At 39.0% G+C, this 14,206-nt stretch overlaps 1 protein-coding gene across 5 annotated transcripts in view; it reads right to left on the bottom strand.

The window, feature by feature from the left end:
• The window catches only part of ELMO1 (engulfment and cell motility 1), a 305,675-nt gene that overhangs the window by 143,401 nt on the left and 148,068 nt on the right, over positions 1-14,206 (bottom strand). For all 5 annotated transcript variants that reach the window (XM_048075572.2, XM_048075567.2, XM_048075571.2 and 2 more), the window contains one exon: positions 12,228-12,336. In XM_048075572.2, coding sequence (XP_047931529.1) covers positions 12,228-12,336 — 109 coding nt within the window. The remainder of the gene's footprint in view (positions 1-12,227; positions 12,337-14,206) is intronic.

Raw genomic sequence — 14,206 nt, forward strand, 5'->3', positions numbered from 1 at the left:
GGTGTTCCCAAAATCAAAATGTCTAATTTTCAAATGCAGGGAAATAAGTATTAAAATTACCCTTCACAATACCTGAGGGGAAGGAAATGAAGGGACAGCTGATGGCTCTGCTGTTGAAAGCTGAAGGAAATGAGGAGGATTCACCAAATATCTGTCTGTAAAGCACAATACCACCTCACAAGGAATCCTCAAGATTTTCAATGCCTTTAAATATAGCACATCAATAAAATATTATTGTAGAGTTCTGACCCTCCAGCCCTTTCAGATGATAGGCTTATGACAAACCTGATCATGGATTATTATATGAAAAGGCAGTGAACTTTCCAGACTGCAAGAACATCAGACTCTATGGCACTAAATTAGGCAAAGAATATCACCATCAGCCGTTACCAGGATAATGAGATCACACAGCACCTTCAGCTGGTCCCTAAGGAATTACTCCAAGCTGATCACAAGCTCCTCATAAAACATCATCTGAGAAACTGAGTCTTGGAGAGAAACAGGCAATAAAAGTAAAAAGCCGAGAACTAAACCATCTTTAGAATTTTCTGTCTTTTTAGAATACAAAATGTAATATTATTCACAATAATGGTCAGGTTGCTCCATGGCACCACACTAAGCCTCTCTTTGTTCATTACCTGCAGTACTGTCATGTTTGAAATCCCAAGCCTCTATGTTTTATAATAATAACAAAAATTACAATAATAATTATTAATAATAATAATAAAGAAGAAAGGGAGAAAGATTGGATATTTTCCAATTTTAGCTACTAGGTCTGGCCAAAGTTGTTGGTTTTTTTTATTAAAAAGGTTGAAAAGAAGCGTTTACTTTTTTTTACCAAGGACTCATTTTTTTACCAGGACTCATTAACCACAGGACTTATTGCAAGAAGTTTAAGAAAGTGAAACATCACGCCAATAAGATTTCATAGTTATAAGTACACAAGCAATCATATTTTGAGTCTTGATAACCTACTTCAGATGAACAAAGAGTCCAATGCTTTTCCTTAGCTCCTTATCAGTCACTTCATAAAGCATCATAATATTGGCTATAATCATGTTGTTGTTTTTTTTTGTTTTGTTTTTTTTTTAAAGTGTCTGTCATCAAGTATCTCTTTGATGTGAAGAGAGGCGTGATGGGTCTTTCCTTGGATACTCAATAGAATAATTAAATTAATACTCTGTAGTGATAATTAGGAGAGAAAAAAAAGAGCTCACCAGCCACTTTGGGGCATTATTAGCAAGCATATTAGCAAGCTGCGTGCATAAAAATTAGAAAGGCCCAGGAAAAGCAAGCTTGGCCCTGAAAGAGTTAAGAGCTACTTGTGCTAGAGGCCAGAGGTTTGTTAAGACACAGCATTTGAAGCTGCAAGAAGGATAAAGTCTGTTCACATACATCAGTAATAAATGAGACTTAAGGCAAAAAAATAACAAAGATATCTCTAACTTGAGCCACAAATTTTTCCTTCATTAACAACTTGCAAAGATCCAGAACAAAGTCACAACTCTCCATGCCAAAGGGGCACAGGGGCAGGTAACAACTCCTCCATCAAAAAATCATTCACATATCTAATAACTTCCCACAAAGAGTTTCATTTTGTTCTGATATCCCTAGTACACGAAACAAAGTATTATGGGAGCCTAAATTCATACGACAACCTGGTTTTGAAGACAAAGACTGGGAGTCTGTATGGGTGCATGCATGCACACCTCCCTATTAATAAATTGCCTACTGTGACAGGCTCCTGGAGTAGGCAGCATATAATTACAATTCCCTTAATGACTTATCAGCATACAGAGTCACACAACTTGTGCATATGAAGAGTACAGCTCTACTTTGCCCAAGAGATGGTGAGAAGGAGTTATGGGAGACTGCTTCATCTGAGAGCCTGTCCTGAGAGTATGGACAGACATACTGATACATATGAGAGGAATTAGATGCCCTTGAGAAGAACTAGGGCCATCCTCTGTCAAAACTATCACAAAATAATGAAATAGAAGTTCTAGCTATGCTAGCTGTAATATAAATGGCTTTAAGTCTATGGAGAACAGGGACATGATGAATGTGAATACTTGGGTTGCAATTAACTAAGGAAATGCAATCCCATCTTAGCAGTTGTGAGGACCACACCGCACTGAGGACTCTTCCATCCCCATCTCCCCAGCCAGCAGCACCAGAAGCCAGTTCTGCTCCCAGCCTGCCAGCGTCCCTTCCCTGGGCCTGGCACCGGCAGCAGAGGTCCTGTTTGGAGGGTCACAGGGTTTCTCCTTCAGGAGGTGCCACTCTGGCACTGCGCTCTCATCCCTAAGGAGCCAGCAGCATGCTGGAAAAGTGCCCTGCAGGCCCTGCGAGCAGCTCTGTGCAATCAGGGCCAGGAAGGTGATGGGGAGGAGAGCATGTGGCCAGCCCCAGGCTCTCCGAAGAGGGTAGGCTGAGACACAGGCCTGGGCTCCACCAGCCCTGACATTTCTTACCTTGCTGATGTCCTAAAGGAGAAAGGTGAGATCCTGATGAAAACTTCTCTAGGAGCCAGGATTTGCCCCCCGGCTCTACCCCATGACACAAAATCACGTTTACATTTGTTTTAGTATTGTAAGTCGACTCTCCAGGTTATTGGGAATTCTTTCCCAAAATTCAGAATTGTCCTTACCCTCCCTTAATAGCAGGCATTAAAGCTTTTACTTAAGAATTACACTGAAATTATTTTTTGATTCACACAAGGTGGCTATGACAAAACTTCAGCTTAAATTGTTCAGACATTTTACAAACCAAGCAATTCACTTCCTTGTCATAATACATAAAAATGTGCCCTGAAAATGCATTCATCACATTTAAACACTTGCTGCAAAGTTTCTGCTAATCCAGGTATGGAGAATGCCAAATGCCAAGTAAATAAGTACAGCTAAAGAGACCGTTTCAATGGTGGTTGTACTCACTCTTTGAATCGTTCATCATGAAACAGAGCAAAATGTAATCCTTCAGACTGCTGCACAATTAAAAGCTCATGCTGAAACACGAACATCTCTGTGGTCTGTAAAAGGCCTGAGGGTCTACAGCTTTCTCCCATCACAGTTCCAGCTAATTTATATTTCTTCAAGAAGGGCAAGTGAAATTTAGTTGTTAGAAGCTAATTTTCTTAAACTTTTCGTTAGCAAGAATTTCAGTGGAAATGAAAGTGACAGATGTTATTTCAACACGTAGGCAACGTTAGTAACTCAACGTTAAATATCTACATCACCTTCAGAGTGTGGATCCAATCCTTCAGGTTACTCACCTTTACCGTTACTTTTACTTGCACATACAGAGCATAAACAGTAAAAACTTAAAACAAAGTACATAAGCAGTTAGATGTTTTACATTAAAGTACTGCTAGTGAATGACGGATAAAGAAAACATATTAAGATCTAGACTTTCACTACTCTGTTTTGATCAACGCCCTGAGAAAAAAACTCTTACAAAGAAATACGTCAAGGACATGCCCTTTTTAATTCATCAGGAATGAACGATGACCCCTCCTTAAAAAGGTTCCCCCATTTTAACTGGGTATATGATCAGTCAGTATAAAGTAGCTTTCCAAAGTATCAGGTGGTACAATCATTTGAGTGACAAAAAAAAATTAAGTGCGATTATATGAAAAGAGTATTATTCTCTGCTTTGTCGTCCCCCCACCAAGAACATCCATATTTATCTGTTCAGTCCAAGCAACGGAAGGAACCATCATGTCTTCCTGAACAAACACAAACTGCATGTTTACAATGCACAGCATACAGTAGGAGAAGCAGGATGTGCTAACCAGAGAAAAGCTTCAAAGAAACGTAATTATACTGTTCTGTGCCTGCCTTACCCTTGGTTAGTACTACATCAGGACATTGTGTCTGATCTCATTCCTTGGAAGCCTGACAATCTGAATTTTAAATAACTTTAAAGCTCTAAAGCTCCCCTCACAGGTGCAGATTTTTAAAAAGGTATTTACTGTGAGCCAGAAAAAGTTGTTTTTTTTTTAAAAAAAAAAAAAATTACCAAATTTTTCGTAGAATAAACAAAGGTAAAAAGCCTAAGAGAATAAAGCTTTCTGACAGAGGACTCGACTACCCAGTCAATAGTAATCCAGAAGTGCCTCCAGTGCCATGCAAACATCCATGAAGCTCCATGTGTTGGACCACCTGGGACACTTAGCGGTACATCCACTACCTCAGAGCCAGTCCAGCAACAGGCTGTTACAAGGATATTCACTTGCTCAAGAAAAGCAATGTTATTTGCAAAACCTCATGTGTTTGCCAGAATACAGCACACTTTCTATCCTTTGCAAGTGCAGCCTTGTCTCAGGAACGACGGGAACTGAACAGTAAATGCTGGTTCTCATTTTAGCAGACAACCTGCTAATGATTTGTCCTCAAACCCCCAAATCATGCTGTCTTTTTCGCACAGCAAAACCTCTAGTCCCTCTTTTTTCACCTACAAAACTTTCTGCTTCCTTCCTGAATATCCTTTAGCATTGCCCATACAAACATTTTTGAAACATACAAAGCAACAGGATAGATAGACTGAAAGTTGCTATTAAAGCAACACTGAGCTTTTACAAATTACTTGATTCTATGTACAATTCATTTAGCAACTATATGCCTCTTTTAAACACAGCAATTGCAAAATTTTCAGCCTCCTGCATAGAAGAGCTGTGAAACCATGAGAGGTTACTGCAAATTTTAAGCACAACTTGTTGCAAAGTCTAGAAGACTTTGGCTACTTTTAACAAATCTGTATTTATAAAATAATAACAAAAGTGAAATAAGGAGGCTCAGAATTGATTCCAAGATTATTTTTCTCTTAGGTACAATCTGCTCAGCATTAACCTGTCACTGAACAAAGAGCAACCCTCAAAACGTCCACAAATTGTTCCAGAAAAGCAACAAATGTTTAGCTATACCTAAGGTGTCTGAAGGAACTTGCAAACCTGCAGGCAGAAGGGAACTTTAAAAGCCTGAACGGTTCCCCAATGCTAGGAAGAGATGCAGAGTTTTCAAAATGGGACACATTTTGAAGATTTTATTTAATCCCCAGTTTTTCCTAAGGCAATAATTAATATATTTATCCATGTCACCTGGTTTGCTTTCACACACATGCCTAGACTTTAATGTTACTACGTTAAACTGTATGAAGTTCAACAAGGCCAAGTGCTGGGTCCTGCACCTGGGGCGTAACAGCCCCAAGCAGCGCTACAGGCTGGGAGATGAGTGGTTGGAAAGCTGCCTGGCAGAGAAGGACCTGGGAGTATTGGTTGATAGGCAGCTGAATATGAGCCAGCAGTGTGCTCAGGTGGCCAACAAGGCCAACAGCATCCTGGCTTGTATAAGAAGCAGTGTGGCCAGCAGGACTAGGGAAGTGATTGTCCCCCTGTACTCGGCTCTGGTGAGGCCGCACCTCGAGTACTGTGTTCAGTTTTGGGCCCCTTGCTACAAGAAGGACATGGAGGTGCTCGAGAGAGTCCAGAGAAGGGCAATGAAGCTGGCAAGGGGTCTGGAGAACAAGTCTTACGAGGAGTGGCTGAGGGAGCTGGGGTTGTTTAGCCTGGAGAAGAGGAGGCTCAGGAGAGACCTCATTGCTCTCTATAGGTACCTTAAAGGAGGCTGTAGAGAGGTGGGGGTTGGTCTATTCTCCCACGTGCCTGGTGACAGGACGAGGGGGAATGGGATACAGTTGTGCCAGGGGAGGTTTAGGTTGGATGTTAGGAAGAACTTCTTTACCGAAAGGGTTGTTAGGCATTGGAATGGGCTGCCCAGGGAGGTGGTTGAGTCACCATCCCTGGAGGTCTTTAAAAGATGTTTAGATGTAGCCCTTAATGATATGGTTTAGTGGAGGTCTTGTTAGTGTTAGGACAGAGGTTGGACTAGATGATCTTGGAGGTTTCTTCCAACCTAGACGATTCTGTGATTCTGTGATACGTCATCCATTATAGCATTGAACAAAAAAAAAACCACACAACCAACCAACCAAACAAAAAAACCTAGAATTTGGTTCCAGTGACCACATTAAAAGAACTTACAGCTTTTATTCTACCATGATATCAAGCTAGCTAAAACCATAGCTTCCACTACTTACAGGAAATCAACTTCAAGATTTTTTTTTTCTCCCCATCATTCTTCACCTTTGTTCAGCTAGTTCCCTAGTTCAGCATCCTCAGCAGCTAAGGTCTATGCCTTATTCCCAATTTGATTTTATCAGGCTTTAACTTCCAAATCTTGATTCTTCCTGTCCCTTTCATTACCAGATAAGAGAGCTCTTCATACCTAATCATATTACCTCTTTGTTGTCTTTGGAAAAATAAATTGATTTCTAGAAAATCTTTTCCATCCACACATCTTTCTTGCCCTTAAGTGTCCGTTTTTTTCCCACATTTCATGATTATTGCATGAATAATATTATTGAAAATTGAGTAAATGTAATTTTAAAGGAAATAAGGAATCCTGCATTCAGGACACCATAAGATTAAGCACTTTGCACATACGAAACAAGTTATAAACCCTGCTCCAAAGAGATGAAAGACTTATAAAAAAAGACATATGGCTATAGACAATAGGAAAAACATGAGTGGGGTGGCTAGCAACTTTGTATTGACTTTGAAGCCAACAGTGCCACGTGTAGAAAGCAATGTTCCAACATCTGTCTCACTGTCCCTCAGGACAGAAGTAAAACCAAATCATCTTGCTCAAAAGGTGCCTGCAGTTGCTCATGTTCTCAAAGATTACACTGGATGCTTTGCAAGAACTTCACTGTTCACCATAAGCATGCAGAGATTAAGACTTTTAAGAGCAAGTAAAAAAAAAAAAGAGGAGCATCTCCCTAGGGAAAGGGAGTTTCATTCTCTTTCCAGAGGGACTGTGCCAAAAGGACAAGAGGACTGTTTGACAAAGACTGATATTCTGCTGTCCTACAAAAGTACAATTTAGATGACTCCACAAGTTACTGGCTTTGCATTAGAAGGACAAGCGTATTTAATACCTCTATAGTAAGGAATGGCTATTTTGCTAGTAATGTTTCCAAAGTAGCCCTTAAAACTCAAGATCAATATGGATTTTAGGTTTTCCCTCCACGCCTCCCCCTTCACTGCTACTGATTGTTTTCAAAGTTGGCTGAATGGTGTTTATCTTGTGACCTTCAGTCAAGATCTGATGAATTTTTGCTCTGACTGGGAGTTATCTGATGTGGTGATGGTTTGAGCATGAGAATAAAAAGGTGGATATATGAGAATGAATGCACTGAAAAGCTAAGACAAAGGAGGTTATGATTTCTTTATAACTATTTCATTGTATTCTAAAGATAGGATCAAAAGTTCAGGATGAAAAAGAAAATTTGCTACCTTTTACTAAAACCTCCTTGGTAAGAAAAGTGGTTCAGTTTCATAACATACACTTCCTGACTCCTAAAGTGCTTCAGTCTCTAGAAGATGAAATTGCAAGAAGAAACCTGAGAACACTAAAAATATTTAATTTTATTTACTATTTCAGGGGCTTTATTCTATTTAAATTTAAGAAGAGGAGGAGAAAGTGAAAATTACCTTTCAAGGCAATTACCTTTCAAGCAAGGGGGAAAATTTATATATGACATTCAACTATAAAAACATTGGATTTGCTGTCAATGAAAAATCGAACCAGATGAGTCCTCAAGTCTCGACTGCTGATCCTGCAGTGACCAGTATGGTTTCAGGGAAAGATCAACAGAAAAATCCTACAATGCAAATTGTGGATTGTGCAAAGATAAAAAAAGTGCTTCCTAACCCTTGCAGCAACCAGCTTACTCCTTGAAGCATGAGATTTGATTACCTTCATCTCGGCAGGCACAGCCATGAACAGCACTATATACCTATTAAGTACCTAGCATGTTCTATTTGATAAAGGGACAATAATGTAAGAATTTCTGAACCAATTCAATTCTGCAACCTGGGCAATAATTGCAATGAGTAATCCATACCAAGAACACGTATGAACAGCATCAAGGGCATTATAATGTGTTGACATTTACATCTTCTCCTTTGAGGAAAAAAATCCTGTAAGTGGATCAAGTCTAACAGAAGCCCATGACAATTAAATTCTCCACAATAAGAAAGCAAGAAAACCCAGTGAAGAAGTTACCTGACAAAAGCTTTAGGACAAATATCCTCTGACATGTGGCATATATCCCTGTGGTCTGTCATAAAGCTTGAGTGCTAATTTTTGCTAAAGCCCCTAAACACCACCCATCAAAAAAATCACATGGGAACATTTTCAGTTCAACATCTGTGTCCTGCTCAAAAATACACTATAAATACTCAAGGTCTGACATGCCTTATATATAGAATAGCTTCAGGCATGCAATGATATTGGCATATCTGAGGAAAGCTGTCTGTCTGCACACATCAATAATCTACTCTTCATCCATTGGCTACAAGCTGGTATTTCTTTTTATTATTATCATTTTTATTTATCTGCATTGTTACTGTCTCCCTGCAATGCCAGCAGACTGTTTAGGAGGCATTCCTCTCCTCTAAGCACTTATGTCACGTACCAAAACCTGCAGAAAGAAGACGGAAGATGGAGGTTTACCTTAGTTTTCATAGCTACTAAGAACGAAATATGAAAGGCCTTATTTTATCTGCTCTTTGTGAATATGCCTGTGTATCAGTATTGCGGAGCGTCAAAGCGCCTTATGCTGTAGGAGGGGGATGAGTGCGGTCGCTGGGGTGAGAATGTAACTGGCTGATGTCAGCTCTAAGACACAGAGGACAAGACGCAAATCAGCTTGTTATCCAAGATGTACAAAGGAAACTATTAGTGGAGAAAGGAGAATTATCAAAGCATTTGCCAAGATGAGTGTCTTGGCAAGTAGTCAGTAAAGCCATTCTCTTCAATGCCTTTCTAACAGCAACAGTTACGTAAGATTAAAAGATTTAAGCCAAATATTCCACTCTTCCCAGATTCAGAGATTTCACTGACTTATGTATGTTTCAATAACTTCCATGTTACTTAAACACTACACCAACATTCCTCACAAGTTTTTGGTTCTTCTGCTCCACAGATCCACCTCTATAAAGTAGTCAACATATTCTCAGCTCACAGCTTATACTTGAGCTTTCTTTTCTTGCACAAGATTTAAACTCGTGCTTAAGTGCTTTGCTGAAGAAGAAATGAATTTCTGAGTTATGAACATTTGGGAACCAAAGTCCAAGAGTGAAGAAGTCTGGTGCTTGGATTTGGAGAAATGCAAAATCTGGAGGAGTGGAAAAACCTTTCACATTTTCTTGTGAGTCCTTTTCTGGAATGAATGCAGTGCTTGAAAGGACCAAAAAAAAAAAAAATGGTAAAATGCCTTCCTGTTGCCTGAAGGTATTTAATACAATGGAACAAGGGCAGTATAATCACCATTAAAATGCTCTTCATAAATAATGGACAGTCTAGCAGCATTTATCTACTCTGCACTTCAGGAAAGTTTCTACTGCTGAATATTTCATGAATAAAAGGTAATTTATTGTGGCTTTTAAATTATACACTTCAGAAACTATTAAAAAAAAAGTTCTGTGTTCCTGTGCAATAATGACTAGTTATGAATTTCTAAAGAAACACTAGCAGCCTAAATGCGTATTTTGAAACATAACACATACAAACTACCAGGGACACCTTTGCCCTAGACTGTAGCTACTGATTTTTAATATGTCCAATCCTATTTAGCAATACAGTATTTATTTGCAAGTGAAGAATAAACCTGAATGTATATTTTCCTAAGATGTCAGTTCTAGTTTGCACTTCTCAACAAAATATAGGACTGATCACAGGTCACTTAAGATGCACATCTGTGACAGCAATTTTCAAGAAATCTGTTCTCTGTATATTATTGTAAATGGGTATTTTATTATGGCCTTTGTAAGGGACAATTATAGTTCCATATAAACAAAACCATTAAGGAAACATACTGGTTAAAAGGTGAATTGTCAAGATGAAACAGAGGTAACCTTAGCTCTGTCCCCTGTGAGTATAAGGCTATGACACAACCTTATTGCTGCATCCAGAGACAGGTGCTCAGTGGTTGTAGATTAGTGTGACTTCACAGAAGTCAACAGTGCTACATCTGGTTTCTATCAACAGAAGCACCAGTGCATTTCTTGGCATCAAACCTGTCTGTACTACTTCACATGCCTATGAAAGAGCACCACAGGAGCCTGCTGTGAACAAGCACACCCATCATCCACTGACAAGCAACTTTAACACCACCAAAGGAAATGGTATTTAAACATTAAAAGGTAATTTCCCTCAGCCAGAGCTATTCTTGGGGAAATTTTTAGTTTTCTTACTACCCCCACGCTTCCAAAATGTAGAGATACTCTAAATGAGAGATGACAAAGTATTCTTTCTAAAATGAAGATAGCAAAAATAACTTTCCTTTCATATTTTTTGTATAACAAAGCCACCATACCATACCAAATCCTCTTTTTTTTTTTCAATTCACATTCCCTACTTGAAAAGGCCAGATAATGAAAAATTTAAAATATGAAAGCTTGTATATCCAGAAGTTAGAAGCAATCAGAATAAACAGTACCATACATGGCAAATCATCTACATTCTAATAGCCCCCGCATGTGGACAAATGTGTCTGTGGCAAAAAGATTTGTTTACTGAATGACTTCTCATGACACGGAAAGGAAGAAGTCTGAGACACCTGGCTCACCCGTAGATCAATCATTTTTCTTAGTAGCAAAATGCACTGCAAATCCTATGGAGGGATGGGACATCTACAAAAGACATCATACACAAAGCAGTATTTCAGGTATTTTTCGGTGTATTTACAGAAGTAAAACAAAATTAATCTTTAGCACTTAATCCAAATAGCTTTACAGCTTTGGCAAGGTATGTCCCTCCTACATTTACTAGCAGAAAAAAAATCAGACAGACCGATCACAGATAATTTGGCTTTAGACACCTCAACTGCAGCAATAAAGTTATTTTGAGGGAGATGGATCTGCTGCAGTCTGCACCTTACACAACATATTTTTGCTTTTGAAGACATCTAGAATAGTTGCTAAGCTGTTCATTTATAGACATAGTGATTGCAACCCTTAATAACTGGTATACTTGGTATGGTACTCAAAAGTAAGCATCATATCATTTGTCTGTGTCTGTCAAATACTGAGTATTGATTTGGAAGCTGTAAGCAATGCACGGGTTTTAGCCCGTCCTATTGCACAAAGAGGTTTTTCCCTCGGTCAATAAAGTCTCTCAAGACACCACATTTAAAAATCCTGGATGTATTAACAGTCAAATCATACATTTAAAACAGTGCTTCTGAGATCTATTGAAGAGCTGCTAGAAACAAGAACCAATGATACCTATATGCTTGCTTGCTGCTTCCTGAGTTGCTCTTCTCATTACATTTTGTGGACTTGGGCATAAAGGTAAAAAAAAAAAAAGCATTTATTAGGGGGAAAAAAAAAAAACAGCTTGGAAGGAAAACAAGCATCTCTGTTGTGCCCCCTGCTCATGTAGCATGAAAATGAAACTTGTGGTAGTCTTTGCCAAACAGACTGCAGCAGGATCCAAAACATTACTGATGGATAGCTTAAGTTTACATATATTGATAAACACCAACTCTCTACACTAATGAAGATACAGAAACGCTCTTCTGTTTGATAGTATCTAACAATTTGTCAGGGGGCTGCAATCGAAGCCAAAGACAGCTTTACTTAATGCTTGTTTACTCTGTATTAAAATACAATATTTTGTATCACAGTGTTAGAGTAAATGATACATATAATATCTGGTGTTTAGGTAGAGCTTTACATATATAAGAGGAAACAGGATGTGTCAATTTCGATGAGCAATCCCACGACAAATGATTGTACTACTCATAAAACCAACAAGACAAGCACGTGGAACAGTAAGAGAAAGAAGTCTGCACAGAGGATAACGAAGTCACCTGGTGGGACATGAGCGTACCCCTTTGGAAATGATGCAACAGCCCTGCTTCACACAGAAGAAATTCAAAAATCAGATGCCCATTTCCTCCAGTCCACCCTCATTCACGGAATGCCAGCAAATTAGTATGACAGACAGAAAAGCAGGCATAATCATTTGGAGTGCCAGTATTCAATACGTAACCATACTGAGAAATGATTCACAGAATAAAATACTTGCACTGAAATAAACTTCAGGTATCACTGAACTCACTCCGTGTGTCTTAGAGGTCAAACAAATAGGCCAACTTACGCAGCTCTCCTACTTTCAGTATTTCGCACAGCATCTTTGTCAGCTCAATGCTACTTCGGCCAAATGGGCACTCATGCTTGTCTTCTCGACTACTGTTCTCCAGGACAATCTGAAGTAGGAATTAAAATGGAAAATAATCAGTTTGAAGAATCCATGAGCTGAAGTACTATACTCCACATCCAACATTTACAACACACACCAGACTGAATTTAGGAAAGTTTTCATAAAGCCTTTCCGCCAGCTAAATGAGAGGAGAAATGAGCTGACAGGAAAACAAAACAAAACAAACAAAAACACACACACACACAAAGAGAAATGTTGCCTCCCTATGCATGAAGCAGTGACACAGAAGCAGTGCAATTCCAAGACCAACCCAGACGCTTTCCCATTCCTATACAGTGTTGCTGTTCTGCACCAGTCCTGTCTTGAAGAAATTGCATCAGAAGCCAAAGAGAAAGAAATATTTAAAACATTCAAGAAACATTTCAAATTGCAGGTTAAAGGAAATTAGATATGATGACTCATAGACATGAGCACACCTAGAAGGAACCATAAAAAACATATGACAAAAATTGCATAGCTGGATTCACAGGCTCCAAAAAAGATCCAAGTGACAATAATCAAACTCCAGTCCACAGAGTAAGAAAATGTGCTCAGTTTCTCCATTACAGGAGACACTTGCATGCAAATCATTTCAGTGTTTTCACTCTTGCATCAAGCCCATGAATGCTGCAAAAACAGCTTGAGGAAAGTCTTCATATTATCAGTTGAATTACGGTGCAAAAATGTGAGAAAAGAACTTCTTGAACATTTTTACACCATTTTGCACCTGAAATAATATTTTCCCCAGCACTACAACTAAACAAGAGATTTCACTGTATATGAAAGATGAGTTATAAAAATACTGTAGATTTCATTGAAGGTGTGTGCCTGAAAAGGCAGAAAAACTGAGGCTCGAGAAAAGGAAAAAACAAACAGTCAAAACAGATTTGCAGTAAGAATTGTCTTTGCTCTAAAAAACTTTGCCACCAGCTTTAAAAAGATGGGAAAAAAATACAACCTAAACATCTGCTGCACAGCTTGGGGGTGAGGGAGAGAGAAAGAAAATGAATTTTAAAGGTAAGAGATTTTGCCAAGCTCCAAAGAACCTCAGCAGCTCTCTAAATTTTCTTCACAAACAATTGTTTAGACACTGCTCTGTGATTTGCATTCCTCCTGTCTCCTTACCTCCTATCTTCACCATGTTTTTTTTTTTGTTTGTTTGTTTGTTTTTTTTAAATCTTTCAACTTTGTCAGCAAGGAAAGCTTCCAAAACAGTAAAACAACATTGCTTTCCATCATGACAGAAAATGTTGTGCTCCTTTCTAAAATCCTAGAGTTCCCACTAAATCCTCATTTACAAAAGGCTCCAAGGCTGCAACTTCGCTCAAAACAAGGTGGTGGTGGCAGAGAGGAGGACTGGATCCATCACTGGATGCCAGCAAAACCTTCCCTCTACCCCCAGATCTTAGCTGTGATTGTTAGGTATCCATGCTCTCTCGCGTGCAGAAGCCTTCGCTGTCAGGCAGTTAAGGTAAAAGTGGGAAAATGAAATGAAAACCCAAAAGCAAGCATGAAAGTTATCTGCTTCACATAGCATGCTGAAACCTCCTCACCAAGAAGTATCTATTCCAGTCCTGCTCTACAAAGGGCAGCTCCTAACCCATCCCCCGGGGATGTAAAAGGATGGTTGTTTTCTGCGTTGTGAAAATGGAAGATCGCTTTTTTTTGGTTTTCATTGTTGTCTTCTTATCACCAGATTTGCCTCGATTCCCACAGATGCTTAGAAACTAATTCAGGATGTGATAAATACCTGACTCTAACTGATTTTCACTGGACTTTTCCAACGGGGTATATTAGAATCATGGTCACCGCTCTGCCAAGAGGACTTAATTTTCCTTGTAAAAGTTTTGGTTTAAATTACACCTAATTGTTCCGTG

This window comes from Anser cygnoides, chromosome 2 (assembly GCF_040182565.1).
Source record: "Anser cygnoides isolate HZ-2024a breed goose chromosome 2, Taihu_goose_T2T_genome, whole genome shotgun sequence".
NCBI classification, from domain to species: Eukaryota; Metazoa; Chordata; class Aves; order Anseriformes; family Anatidae; genus Anser; species Anser cygnoides.